The 15,588-nt window shown below is 38.4% G+C and overlaps 1 protein-coding gene across 8 annotated transcripts in view; it reads right to left on the bottom strand.

The window, feature by feature from the left end:
- Positions 1-15,588, bottom strand: part of dachd (dachshund d) — a 200,529-nt gene that overhangs the window by 30,994 nt on the left and 153,947 nt on the right. Inside the window, exons 4-8 of one of the 8 annotated variants that reach the window (XM_010904272.3) lie at positions 10,757-10,929; positions 10,526-10,618; positions 9,961-10,162; positions 9,341-9,481; positions 6,890-6,946 (exon numbers count right to left, since the gene is read on the bottom strand). In XM_010904272.3, the coding sequence (XP_010902574.1) occupies positions 6,890-6,946; positions 9,341-9,481; positions 9,961-10,162; positions 10,526-10,618; positions 10,757-10,929 (666 nt within the window). The other 7 variants (XM_010904274.3, XM_010904279.3, XM_020044557.2 and 4 more) reach the window with 7 other exon arrangements.

Genomic DNA, 15,588 nt, shown 5'->3' with positions numbered 1-15,588 from the left:
ACACTAAACTGTAGCTACGGTAACTCTGATCTGTCATAGAAAACTAATAGGCTAATAGGCTTGTTTCAATGTTTACTTCAAAGGTAGGATTTATGTGACATTTAGGTTTTGTTTTAATGTACACTGAAGAGTTTATTGGTGTGTGTACAAGCAAATTCCTCATGGGTTTGTGTATTTGTTTTATGCCTTTCTCCGCATGGAAGTGAAAATGTCAGTAGTGTTACAGTAAGCTAGTGGCAATATAATGCACCATTGAAACTAAACAGTAAATTGATTATTGGTGGTTTTGGTGTCACCTTCACAGGGTTGATTTAGGAATAACATTCACTCAGTAAAAGTGGAGGTAAGATTCAGTGGTGTAAAATGATTCCCACTGTTGGTGTTAATGAGTAGACTTACTGTTTTACACTGTTGAAACCACAACTAACATTATCATATTTCTTAGCATGCTCTACTTATTTTGGTTGATTGTTATCAGTGCTGTTGACTGAGGGTGACATGGCCATGATGTGACATGGCTTTTTTGTGGTTCCGAGCGTCAAACACAAAATACAAATTTCAAAAAACGTTTTTATATATCATCACTTCCAACCAAACATGAAAAAGCTCATAATGTTGTGACTGTCCCAAGGTTCACCAAGTTAAACTTAAATAAAACTAAGGATAATGAATGCAACTCTCCTCAATAAAGTACAGAATGATAACACAGATGTCTATTTGGTGGTCTGAGCATAATATTTTCAGTCAGTTTTGATCAAAAAGATTTTGTCCCAGAAATGGATATCATATGGTGTGACACAATATTGTGATATTTAAACTGGCAATTGTTTGTAAACCCTTGGGGAGGAGGGGTCCTTGTTTAACCAGGAAGTACTGAAAAAACCTCAGTTGGACATGGAAGGATTACAATGTCTGTTGTCTCTTGTAATTTTTTCAATAAATCAAATATTTTTGGCACTCCCACTTCAGTACCCTTTCCCATTGTCTTTTAATGCGACACTTTCTACATGAAAGTGCCAAAGATAAATAACTTTTTTTGGCATTATTACATTAAAATCCATGCTACCATGTTGCAGTGGGTAGGCTGCTAGGATCCTAGTGCATAACCACAATATATGAAACCTCATATGGTGTGACACTATATCATAGTTTGTGACAGGTTTTGCTTCACTTCATGTGATCCATTTGTCACAACATATGATATGAACTGTATTTTCCTACACACAGAACATTTATTTGAGCAAAAAATGTATTATTGTATTTTATAACAGCTAACCTTGATGTATGTATTGTACTTTTTAACACTTCTTTTACTTACTTACTAGTAGTTAATATTCAACAGACTTAACTGTAAACATTAACTTGTGATTTTATCTTTATTAGTGTTCCCCACTAGAAACATGGTTCTTCACTAGTCCTGTGTCCGATAATCAAGTGCTGTACAATGTTTAGTGTCACAATGTTTCACACCTTTGTGTGATTGTTCTTAGACAATGTTAAATGTTCTTGATTGTTCTTAGACAATGTTAAATGTTCTTGATTGTTCTTAGACAATGTTAAATGAATATAATACATGTTTTTTGCATTGACAAATTGCATTGTGGTGTTGTTCAACCTATGGTGTGACACTATATCATTTAGTGTGTCATTCAGAATTGAAAAAACTTTGTTAGTGCTAAATCATACAAATGTCAGTGGAACACATGTAAAATAGTATCAGCAACAGACACAAGCATTTTGTTAGATTTATAACAGGGTTTGTCGGAATTAATTAAAAATATATTGAAAGATTTAAAACAGATGCGTGATGATTATGAAAAATAATACAAGATGTAATGAATGTTCACAAGGAAATGCTGGATCTCAATAGTAGTAATGATAAAGAATTATGATAAAGTGATTTTCTTAAGAAAAGTAGACCCCGTTTTAATTTTATATACAGTAACTTTCATGTCACACCATAAGATCATTTTAGGCACTAATAGAACAAATTGGTTCTATTAGTAATTCAGATTCCAATACAAAATCGTAGACCACATATTTTTTGGGGAATCTAAGAGTCAGTATAACACAACTCAATTTTCATGCCTAATATTTGAAGTAAAAAAAAAAAAAATCAGGTTATGTCAACCACCCATGTGCATTGACTGATTGATTGATTGATGTTATGCTGAACACAAATTGTTAATTTGTAGGCAGTCAGCTTTAAACACATTATTATGAGAGTAATCCTGAATGGAGATTGTGGGTGAATAATTTTATATCCAAACTATGGTTGGATTGAAGTAGGAATTTCACATCCCTTTGCAAATGGGCACAATGGTACAGTACTGTACAAAAGTTTGGGGTCACTTGTTTTCCATTAAAACACTTGAAATTTGTTTGAATAAATGCATAGGAAGTATAGTAATTGACAAGATTAGAAAATGTTTTTTTTATTGAAATAATTATTGTGTCCTTCATACTTCAAAAAAGAATCCTCAATTTGCAGCAATTACAGCCTTGCAGACCTTTGGAATTCTAGTTGTCAGTTTGTTGAGATAATCTGAAGAGTTTACCCCATGCTTCCTGAAGCACATCCCACAAGTTGGATTGACTTGATGGACACTTCCCACAACTGCTCAGTAGTGTTGAGATCCGGTGACTGTGCTGGCCAATCCATTATAGACAGCTGACTCCTATACCAGCTGACTCCTTTTAATCTAAACAGTTCTTGCATAGTTTGGAGCTGTGCTTTGGGTCATTGTCCTGTTGTAGGAGGAAATTGGCTCCAATCAAGCGCCATCCACATTGTATTGCATGGTGTTGCAAAATGGAGTGATTTCCTTCTTCAAGAACACCTTAACCTTGTGCAAATTTCCCAATTTCCTTTTCTTTCTAAAACAATTTAATGTGACCCCAAACTTTTGAACGGTAGTGTAACTCAGGCCTCATATGGAATGAAAACCAGGAGGACAACAAAGAAAGGACTCATATACAGCATGTCAAGTATCATCAAAGTTACACTGTCACTATAACACTGACTCACAAACAACCTTGGTGAAAGCATTAAGTGTTTAAACTTAATGAATGATTTCAACACCTGTCTCCTTGTTACTAGTACAGTCAAGGGTGGTAACAATTCACATAAAAAAAGGATTTAGGATTTACACCGTATACCATTTCAGTAAATTCCACTACAAAGTGAATATAAAACAGCAAGGGTTAGTGTTCCTTTGTAAGTGTAAAATTCACTGTGCTAAATTATTAATCGTTACAATTAAGACAGTGAATTTAGAACGTCCTATTTAACTGTGTATCAGCACTTTTTATTTCATTTCTTTTTAGTACTATGTACTAATGGTTGGAAAATCTGCCTGTTTCTGTAAAAGTATACTGACTTCTCCATTTTATCCAATGGAGATAGTCCTTAGCACTTTAGTATCTCTAAGATCAAATAAATCAGGATGATCCATTTGTCCGAGGTTGGATATTACCACTCCATCTCCCAGTGTGTCAACACGGATACATAACATTTACAGAGGAAGTGAGAATATATCCTATTACAGTCAAACCGCTCCCCTTTTAAAATATGGTTTACAGAATAATTGTACAGATTGGTTGCTTTTCACGTCTGTTCCTGTAATACGAGACCTGTCAGTTATTCTAGCCCCTACAGCTTTATGATGTCTATAGCTAAAGCCTTGGGTTGAAAACTTTGTTTTCTTTCAAATAATTCAAGACCACTTTTGGTGTAGTTGGTTGGTTCCATTGCACGACTTTTCAGTTTAAACAAAACTTGTTGATTACAAACTAATTGATTAAGCAACTAGTGTATTTTAGATATGTTCTGTTCTATCATTTTAACATAGTTATCAGGACCAGAGTGAACAAAAGACATAGGATTTAACACACATAACCTCTACATGAAATAAATCAACAAATGAACTATTAAATAATGTACTGTATCGCAAGGCTGCCGTAATAACAGTCAGTTACAATGGTAAAATGTAGCATCTGGCATCATAGATTCTGTTGTTCTCCTCTACTTTGTTATGACGAGATGGTGTTTTGTCTCATGAAAATATGTGTTTGTGCTTTTCATCTGCCACATGGTTTCTAAAGGAACAATCTGACACTTCTATACTTGTGCATATGGGTTGTGTTTAAAAAGGCTTTTCCCTCAGGAAATAAAATCATGTTAAATGTTTGATGTCTGAAATTAGTTTACAGCTAAAGGCTCCTGTGCCTTTTATATTCTTCCTTGTTTGTCAAATACCTGCTGTTTCACGAGATGCGGGCTCGTCGACAGCGATCACTACAGACTTCCCTTTGTAAAGCGATACAATTAGCTTGATGGGAGATTAATAGGTGGTCTCTCTCATTTTTGCTTTTCTACTTTTTTATGAAGCACCATGAACTCATGCAATACTATTTGCAACTAAGTCTTACTAACAAACAATAATCGGGTAAAAAAGTTAAGTCTAAACTTATACCATCTGGTAATCAGTTAGAATGAGCACCTAATGCTTTTTCATCTATGAAAAACGGCCTTTCTCCTTTGTCAAAAGATGTGGGAAAGATGACTAATATAGTAGTATATATCAGTACAGTACAATATGCATTGCATCGTCACAACTGTCATGATTCTGTATGCACCTCATTAAAAGTAAAAGTGTAATAAGTACATATATGTGTACTATAAGTACTATATTTTAATATAATAAGAACATTACTATGTTGTAATATAATAAGAACATTATATATTGTCAGAATGGTACAATATCATCAAATACAATGTCAAAACATGTGTCCCATGTAACATCAAAACATTCGTACCATGTAACCATGCAACCATCACTACAGATAGTTGCAGATTTTTATAGAGACAAATGATGGGCTGAATTACTGTGTCAGTAACTGACTGTGCACTTGGTCTTCGATGGCAGACACTATCAGTTATAATTAACCCTTATACAGTACATTGGAACCAACAGCAGGGACACAGCATCCTACAGTTCTCTCCTTGGTTCTGTCTGTGAGTATAATGCATTATATTAATTTAATGCTCCACCAAGACCATAAAGATCAAACAAGTGGAGAGATATCATTAAACCACTGGAATGTTATCTCATTTGTCTAAACAAACTGATCCGATGAACAAGCCTAATTAAAAAGCTTGCCATAAACAAAGCAGCAAATCGCCGACTCCCCTCATCTCCATCGCTCTCACCCTCCCTCCTCTCCTCCTAGTTTTTAACAATTGAACTCATTTAGATTATAAATCGAATGCATCGTGTATCATATCATTACAGTTCAAAAATATCTATCATTAATTTTATTCCCTTCACTTAAAGCTTTTATTGGGATTACTTTGGTTATGAGTTGAGTTCTAATGTATTGGTTACCAGCGCAGGATCTGCCGACAGACTACAATCTCTCTTATCTTGCCACATAAACCTGTGCATGTTATTCAAATTGCCTCATTTATTATGATAGCTTCCTCATGTAAATTGTGCTGACTGCTCGCCCTTGCATACTCCTCATTAGACTAATGAAAACCTTCAAACGAAAAAACTAAACAACCTGCCAAATAAAGGTCTGGGGTTATTATGAAAATTACAACTGTGGGAGCTGCAAGAAGCTCTCTTCATTAATTCATGCTCAGCAAATTGGTAACTAATTTAGTTGCACTCCTCTGCATTAATGGGTTATTTTATAAAAATGTTTTTCTGCAGAACCAAGACCTCTGGTGCAACCGCGCTGAAGAGCCTGGAATCCTAATAAACACCAGTGACATATTAGGAATTGACAATCTCAATAATATTGCAGCAGTGTATGCCCCTATGTGCGTGTGTCACATAAATGATCAGTTTTTGTCTCCCTGTCACTCTCACAAAAACAAATCACATGTCTGGTTGAATCATCAACGAAAATGTAATGTGTTAGTGGTAGAACAGCATGGTGTTAATAGGCTGGGATTTAGGTCTTATGTTTTTGTTTATCTAAACATTAGTTGAGTGTGCTGAGGTGAACATAGTAGTATGGATTGTGGCAATGAGGGGAGGGGATGATTGTGTTATGATTCACTATTAATACACTGTTTGTTACCTACACCCTGATGGTTGCAGCTCTGCAAAATAAAAGCATATAAACCCACACACACTCATTAATACAGACACAAACCCACACTCAAACGCACAGACAGACGTGAAGTTTGACCTATGAACGCAGAGTATGATTGCACTAATTATTATTATTCACTGGTTCGTGCTACGAGCGGAAGGTCTAGCGCTGATCTACACTTTGGGCTAACCAATAGGGAACATACACTCACCTAAAGGATTATTAGGAACACCTGTTCAATTTCTCATTAATGCAATTATCTAATCAACCAATCACATGGCAGTTGCTTCAATGCATTTAGGGGTGTGATCCTGGTCAAGACAATCTCCTGAACTGCAAACTGAATGTCAGAATGGGAAAGAAAGGTGATTTAAGCAATTTTGAGCGTGGCATGGTTGTTGGTGCCAGACGGGCCGGTCTGAGTATTTCACAATCTGCTCAGTTACTGGGATTTTCATGCACAACCATTTCTAGGGTTTACAAAGAATGGTGTGAAAAGGGAAAAACATCCAGTATGCGGCAGTGAATGCTGTATTTGCTGTGGACGAAATGCTTTGTTGATGCTAGAGGTCAGAGGAGAATGGGCCGACTGATTCAAGCTGATAGAAGAGCAACTTTGACTGAAAAAAACACTCGTTGCAACCGAGGTATGCAGCAAAGCATTTGTGAAGCCACAACACGCACAACCTTGAGGCGGATGGGCTACAACAGCAGAAGACCCCACCGGGTACCACTCATCTCCACTTCAAATAGGAAAAAGAGGCTACAATTTGCACAAGCTCACCAAAATTGGACAGTTGAAGACTGGAAGAATGTTGCCTGGTCTGATGAGTCTCGATTTCTGTTGAGACATTCAGATGGTAGAGTCAGAATTTGGTGTAAACAGAATGAGAACATGGATCCATCATGCCTTGTTACCACTGTGCAGGCTGGTGGTGGTGGTGTAATGGTGTGGGGGATGTTTTCTTGGCACACTTTAGGCCCCTTAGTGCCAATTGGGCATCGTTTAAATGCCACGGCCTACCTGAGCATTGTTTCTGACCATGTCCATCCCTTTATGACCACGATGTACCCTGTACCATGTATGGGCCAACATTTCTAAAGAATGCTTTCAGCACCTTGTTGAATCAATGCCACATAGAATTAAGGCAGTTTTGAAGGCGAAAGGGGTTCAAACACAGTATTAGTATGGTGTTCCTAATAATCCTTTAGGTGAGTGTACATCCCCATTATTTCCATTGTGGTTTTAATATTATTATCAACCTCCTAGCTCGTCCCAACCCAACCCCATGCAAACCTGACCCGAGCTCAGGTCTAAACCAACTGAATACTAAAATCTATAATTTGCTTAACTTAGTGTTTAATTCACAGCACAAGAAAGATTTTTTGAAATTAATCTACAATAAATAAAATTTAAATTTCTGCATAACAGAAACCTTTGCATGAGATGGCCCTCAACAATAACTAGTAATGCTCCATAGATATAGAAAGGTCCTGAAAAAGGGGTTCCCAACCTAGTGTTTCTTCCTCCAAAATGGGGGGCCTGTGTTTCAACACAGATACCGCGAATAGCCTAAACTGAGTTGGAGGGAGGGGTGTGACATTTAAAAAGTGAGATAGAAGGGCTTAAGTTTGGAAAGTTTGGAAAACCCTGGTTTGGAACTCATGTACAAGCTAAACAGGCCAATACATTGCAGACATGACTTTTTAAGGCATTCATTACATGAACTATAATATTAACTCTAAAATAAACAAGTTCATACTTAGTGAAAGTACCCTTGAAGAAGGAAGTGACAGTGTTCCAATCACATGGGATTATGAATCCACCTGAAAACATCACTGTGAGATGAAACCACAAGGCTTTTCTCGCATCATTTTTCATACCCTGCGCAAGTCTCAGTTCCTATCAGCAAGAACAAATTAATCTAGCACCTGATAGGCCAGGACATTTTTCACTTGTTATTTTTAGGTTCTCACACACAGTGTAAGGTGAATGTTGATGTTGAGCATTTACAGAGTGTGGGTGTTTTCAAGCAATAAATTACAATATATGGTGGTGCATTAGTCATGTATGATATGGTGGTGCATTAGTTACACAGTTTAAATAGTTTTTTTTAAGCATTTCTGCTTTTAAGCACTAGTAAGCAGTAAGTAATATGATAACTTACCGGCACTTTCTGGTATTTGTCACAGTTCAACCACAAGTAAACAAGAAGTAACCCTCATTTACACTCACAATTGTTAACTTTAAAATGTCCGCGGTCAACACGTTTGCTTTGCGGTTTTCTTAATCAAACAAAACCTTGTTGTGTATGGATTTTACATAAACTGTAAGATATACCGTTTGTACAGTGCCTTCCAAAAGTATTCAGAGCCCTTCACGTTCTCCATATGTTGTTGTGTTGAAGACTTAATTCAGAATTGATTTGTTACATTTTTATGGCCTCAATCTACCTCATGATCACACAGTGAAAAATATATTTTAGACATTTGTGCAAATGTGTTGAAATTTATTTGAAATATTGAATGTACAAATACATATTCTGACCCTTTATTAATTACTTTGTATAAGCGTCCTTAAGCAGAGATCACAGCTTTGAGTGGTTTTGAAAATGCCTTTACCAACTTTGCACAAGATTAATCTTTGTCCTAGTCAGAGGTCCTGGATCAGCTTTTCTTCAAGTTCCTCTCTGCATTTTGTTCAATCCTGACTGGTCTTCCATTCCCTGCTGTTGAGACCGTAGGGATAGCCAGGTGATGAGTGGGTACAGTGTTTTCACCAGACGTGGAGCTTGGCATTCAAGCCTAATAGTTTGATTTTGGTCTGATTACACCAGATAAACTTTTTCCTCATGTTCAAGTCTGTTAAGTGGTATTTCATATGCCTTTTATTCATAAATGATGTCTATCTAGCCACTCTACTATAAAGGCCTTTTTTGATGGAGTGCTGCAGGGATGGTTGTCCTACTCCAATCTCTGAGAAACTTAAGCTCTGTTAGAGTGGACATAGAGTTCTTGGTCACCTTCCTGACCAAGGCCATTCTTGCCGGGTTACACAGTTTGGCCTTCACTTTATCAATATGGGGTATTGTGTGTAGGTTGAAGGAAAACACAATTGATTTAATTAAATATAAATCAATCAATTACACAACAAAATGTAGAGAAAGTAAAGTGGTCTGAATATTTTTTCAGTTATGCAAGAAAAAGTTAGGAACAGTAAGTGTTTAGATTTTACCTTTGTCAATGTGCATCCTCTTGGCTTCATGGGTCATGTCGTGGGCTAGGTCTCCTTCCTTAGGCCCAGGTAGAATGCTTGGAGAAAGACCCAGCAGAGCTTGGTTCATTTGGTTCATAGACAGACCATTCTGATGTATGGCTGGAGAAGAGAGAGAAGAACAGATGAGCTAGAAGATGTATTTTTCTGTCCAAGTTGGCCTGTCTATGAAAATGAACAGCTTGCTAGCATAGTTTTGAATGTGGATGTGGATGAATCCGAGGTTGTGCTCTGTAGTGTCCAGGTTTTTTTCAATCGCAGTACTAATATACCAGATTAATCTGCTTGTTTGAAAAAAAAAAAAATTTTGCAGACACTCTTCCAAAGTGAAAGAGACTTGTAGTTTGTGCATTCATCTTAAGGTAACTGTGCAGAAGATCACCAATGTATGACTCATCAGATGAAAAAATTATTTGATTAGCAGAAACAAGCATATTACTACACAGCTACAACAAAAACCTGCACACCAGTGAGTATTTAAGACTAGGATTAAATGGCAAAAGAAAAATCCAACCTAAAATCAATCATTCTATTGGTAAATTACAACAGCGAAATGGGGTTAGCGGGGTTGGTTTGTTTACTTGCGGAACTGAACACGCAGTTAGCCAGTCTGACTCGTTGCATGGGGAGGGAATAGGGGGACGTACGTATCCTGTCTGAGGAGCTCTCTGTGTGGGCCGGCGAGCTGGAGACACTGCTGCTTCGGTGAGAGGACGGGTGGCTGCCAGGCCTCCTGCCATCCTCTAAAGAAGGGGCTGGGGAGGGACTCTCTGGGACACGCTCCTGTCAATGACAGAAGGACATTAGTGACAACATATAATATCATTAGTGACCTCATCAGTGAACACTAAAGTCCATGAAAGGAGATGCAGTGTAATCAACTGGCCATTAGTGCAAGGGTAAGCACCTCCAGTTTTGGAGGGCCAAAACATTTGGTTTTCATCCTCCCCTTCTAATCCAAGACTAATTGAGACCTGGGACATCAGTTGAAGCCTATTAACAAGCAAGTAGGACACCAAACAGAAGTGTTTTGGTGCTTAAGTTACCTACCACTGCCATAGTGCTTCCTTACTTTTTTCTTTATTTCAGTCAAAAAGTCATGATAGGTGATTTTTCACAGTGTGCATGTTAATTCTGCCACTTTACCTTGATAACTGAGTTGACTTTTCTGCAGAACAGGTTCTGTTGTTGTGCTACCTCGGCCATGTTGGAATATAACAGTGTTTCCCAATCCTGGTCCTGGGGACCAAAGCAATTTTTATTTATTTTTTTAATTTTTTGCACTTCAACAGTTATGGGTCCCTCACGATCAGGATTGAGAAACATTGTAATATCATGTATCATGTTTTTCTGTCAGGTTTAGTTTACACAACTTACCTTGATGACTGATGTGACCATTCTGGAAGGCAGGCTCTGTTGCTGTGCTGCAGCAGCCATGTTGGCAATGGTACTGAGGTGGTTCATCTGGCTCATTGCCATTGTGACAGAAGCTGGGGGCAAGCTGACTGGGATCAGGGGGTGGGGCATCATCATGAAGGGCAGTTCCAAACCTACAAAATGGAAGAAGGTAATCGTTAAATTAAACCCTTGTTGATTGGTTCATCTGAAATGTAGGATGCCGATTGGTTAATTTGACATAGAGGTATAATCAATAGGGTGAGAAACTCAGTCATCCGTGAGGAACTCAGAGTAGAGCTGCTGCTCCTTTGCCTCGAAACCAGTTGAGGTGGTTCGGGCATCTGGTAAGGATGCCCCCAGGACGTCTCCCTAGGGAGGTGTTCCAGGCACGTCCAGCTGGAAGGAGACCTCGGGGTAGGCCCAGGACTAGGTGGAGAGATTATATTTTGACACTGGCCTGGGAACGCATCGGGATCCCCCAGTCAGAGCTGGCAAATGTGGCTCGGGAAAGGGAAGTTTGGGGTCCCCTGCTGGAGCTGCTGTCCCCGCGACCCGATACCGGATAATCGGATGAAGATGAGATGAGATGGTATAATCAATAAGGGCTGCATCTTGGTTGTTGGTTGAGGGATATGTGGGATAATTCACTATTCTTTTGAGAGCAGCCAACCCACTATTTTACACTGTTAAGAAAACCTATATCTAAATGTATCAGTAAAATTTCAAATACAGCATGCAATTTAACTATGAACAATTATTTATTAAAATAACATGCTGGGTGGCCTTGCTGGAATAAACTGCAGATCACTGAAGTTGATTCATGCTAACATAAAACAATTAATATGTAACAGCATTCACTGTAATAGGAGGAGTATGTGTTCAATCCAGTCCTACAATATATTTTGAAATCATTATCTCAAGCGCTTCTCAGGGTATCAGTTCATATTAACATAAGAGGCGTAAATGTTTAACAACACATGTTAATAATAGATAAAATTACAATAATTATAATGAAAATGGAAACGATAACTAGTCAGTAATTCAAAGCCAAAAGTTTACACAGCAATAAAATACGCATAAATTACTCCCTGTTGAATAAATGGTTCACGTTTAGAAATAGGGCTCGCTACTTATATACATTTCTATCAGTATTTGAAATGGTGCTGTATATATTTTACAGTTAATATTTAATCGTTTTTAACTGGGACCCATGGCCAAACGAGTGAATTACTTTAGAGATTAGGGTGCCCTTTTACACACTAATCTGCAAAAATAAAGCAATCACTGGAAGCAGTTATCCAAATGACTTGTTAAAACAAGTATCCTCAGAACTACTATATGAAATATGTCTCAAGGCTAATTGCTTTACAGTGTGGATGCCTAGAGTAGTCTGGACCACAGAACAAGCAAGTCGGACTTTTAACTTGTGCAACAAAAGATAATTTTTATTTCAGCAAGATCAGATATCTAACAAATGCTTCACGTGATTCAATTTCTGCTCTGACATAATACTCAAAGTGAAGACGTTAGTTGGTCCAAAAATTTAAATCTACCAAAAAAAAGAAATACCGTGGGGAATAGTGTAGCTAGCCACTGTGCCTTTAAAAGGTACAGCATAATAAGAATGGTCTAACTTTCAAAGAAAATGAATACACACAGAAGGTCAAAGCTAGGTGTCTGTCCCCAAAACCACATGCTTCCTCCTTTCTGCAGCCACACTTCTCCTATGGGGGGCTTTGAACTTGGTGGGATCAAAAGTGACTGGGGAACATTTTTGTCTTCTTCCTTTGCCACTCAGATGCTTCCTTCAGAGCAGCTTTAAAGAAAAACATCTCAAAACCTTCCAGATGCTGAATCTGACTAAGCCCCGCTGTAGATGTTTGGTCTTTTCTATTGGCAGTAAAGAAAATAACAGAGAAAACAACCCTGGAACCATCACCACAGAAACCTAATCCATAAAACAAGTCTGCTTTTGCGACAAATCATCAGATGCCAACAAGGGGAAAGGCGATCAACACCGCAAAGAAAACCTCAAAAGACAAGGACGCTGTTTGTGAAATGAAAGACAAGGAGGTACTCGTTCCCTCCTATTCCTCCCGAATCAAGTGGATTTCCATAAGAAAGATGGCATGCAGATTCCAACTGGTGATCGTTCCCAAACATGAAGGTGGCGAGGGAGATTAAAGCGTAAGCGCAAAGCAAGGTTGCACACTCAGCCCCTCTGCCTTTCTCATTCGAGCTCCGTCTGTGAATCGATTTACCTCTCAACGCCCAGAGCTCAATCACAACAGTGCCAGAAAGAGCCCAATGGTGGGGGTACTTACAGTGACACACCACGGAAAGAGCCCCACTGTACCTGTGTATTTACGTCTCAAAGGCACTCAAAGGCCAGTGTAGAGAGCATTATACTGCATTTGAGGGATACATAAGTGTGCACAAGCACACTTAGGCATAAACCAAAACACACACACACTCTGCATCTGATTGACCTCTTAAGGAAATCAACAAGCAGAATTGGAATAAGGCAAAAAAGGTCTGACAATGATGTGACTTTTATCATTAGTTGTGATTGACATCATCTGTATTAAACACTGTACTATAGTCTGTCTCAATCTGAAATGCCCCTCCACACACACACACACACACACACACACCGTGGGGGTTTTATTTGTCTCAGAGCCTCGGTTACGTTCCACCATCTTCATGTGACTTTTCCTCCATAAAGACCCATTCAGTAGACTGTAAAGGAACCAGAAGTAGGCAAAGACTAGTTCACCTAGTCACAATGATTGGTTTGATTCAAAGCAATACCTCAAGTTCTTTGTACATAGTATCGTTTTTTATACATTTTTATAGAATTGTTCGGGAAAAACACAATGATTTTGACATGTAATTACTTGCTGGTTCATCCATGATGGATTTATAGTGAATGGGTTAATAGAAGGTTCACCAACAATTGTCCAAAACAGAATTTTAACATTAGTGTGTGTATGTCTGACTGTATGGACTTTTGTGGAAGCCTTACTTTTCATTAAGTTGTTAATCTAGCCATTATAAACTGAAATGTCTCCAAAATGATCACATGAACAAGTTAAGTCAAAACTGTTTTACAGTCAGAAAAGAACTCAACTTGATCAATATTACAGTTAGTGAGGTTTCAATTGAACGGCAACTTTAGATAAATGTTTCTCCATAGTAGTAGATTTAGAAGTTGGATTCCCATGCATTGCTTTCCTAGTGAAGAGCATAAACAACAGCATTTGGAGTAATTTACCTGGAGTCAGCCCTAGAGACTTCCGAATGTGAACTCGTACTTAGCTATCATCATTAAAACTACAAATCACTTAATACGCAAGCAAACAGCTCAAGCTATTAGGTTGGGTAATACAGTACTTCGGGAAAGTGCATGCATGAATAAGCAACGATCCGAATCACGAAGGATAAAGGGAATGAATTCAAATACCCTTTGGAAAGATTGTATGATTAAAAAGGTGTTATATCAGGCAAACACATGGAAAGCTCCTAGAAAATGACAAGCAGGTTCAAGTATTAATACAAAATCAGTTGATGAAGGGTTTAGAATGATTAAAAAGAGGGCAATAATTGCAACCTTTTTCAATGACTGAAATGACTGAGCTATTAACCTGTAGTGAAGCAATCTCCTCTGTCGTTAATCCTGCGGGTGTTCTAGCAGTGTGTGTCTGTGTGTGTGTGTGTGTGTGTGTGTTTGTGTGTATATACGAGTGTGTGCATACATGTGTGTGAACACATGGGTGCCTACTGTTGTGCACAATTGTGTGCATGTGTTTGCATATATGTGTGTGTCTTTCCAAATGTGTGTTTGTTATCAGGAGCCCTGATGTGCAAAGCTTTTCTAGCCACCTTTTCCTACAATATAGAGTACCATTTGAGTGAGAATAATAGCAAATTAATCCAAAGGTATCAGACTGAATACCTCGCCTTCTGACTAGCCAACAGACCTCAGTCAAGCTAACAACCTGCAGTCCTGTCTCCTTTTAGTTCTGGAGTGGCTAGATTTCCCATGACTAAAATTAAACCAGGTCCAACCTGCCACTTTATTATCTCTTCAGCTGAATGATGTATTGTTTGTGGAGCAAAACAGAACCGAGAGAGAGAGTGAAAAAAGAGTGAGGGAATCCATTTTCAGCCACAGCTCAAGCTAAGATCTTTTTTTTTCTTCTTTCGAACTCTATCCAGGAAAATTGCTCACGACAAACAATAATGTCAGCCGTAATTGATCGGAGGTCGCCGGCTGGGTCTCGGGTAAAAGCTCCACTATTTAAGAGACAATCGGTGCTAGCCAAGGCCAAGCCACCTCCTCAGAAGCTAAGGCTAATGAAGCTGTCTGTCTCCCCTATTTACCTCCTTTTTAACTAGACAAAAAGGGGGATGAGATGTACTGTATTAGACAGCAAAGGGTGGAAAAGATCTCACCAGGTCTTTCTCCCTTTCTCTTGCTCTCTTTCTCTCTCTCTGTCCATTTCTTGCCGGTGAAGGAGACTGTGTAGACGTCGGAAGAATGCGTAATTGGTTGCCAAAGCTGAGATATCTGTACGCTAGCTAATTAAATGGCCTGTATCGAGGCTATCTGTCTTGGGTTTAGAAAGGTGCTCATGGCTTTGGAACAATGCATTGGTAAATGCTGTTGTCAAAGTAAAACACATTCGTTTGTGGTCACACCCTTTGATTTGGATTGGGAAAGACAAGACATTTCATGCTACATAGATCTCTTTGGATCAATCGGAAAACTGTAAAGGGCCCTGGTTTTTATCAACTGTATAAATTTACAG

Source organism: Esox lucius, chromosome 16 (assembly GCF_011004845.1).
Source record: "Esox lucius isolate fEsoLuc1 chromosome 16, fEsoLuc1.pri, whole genome shotgun sequence".
Lineage (NCBI taxonomy): Eukaryota > Metazoa > Chordata > Actinopteri > Esociformes > Esocidae > Esox > Esox lucius.
Note: the sequence above shows the minus strand (reverse complement) of the source record. Positions and strands in the feature narration are given on the sequence as shown.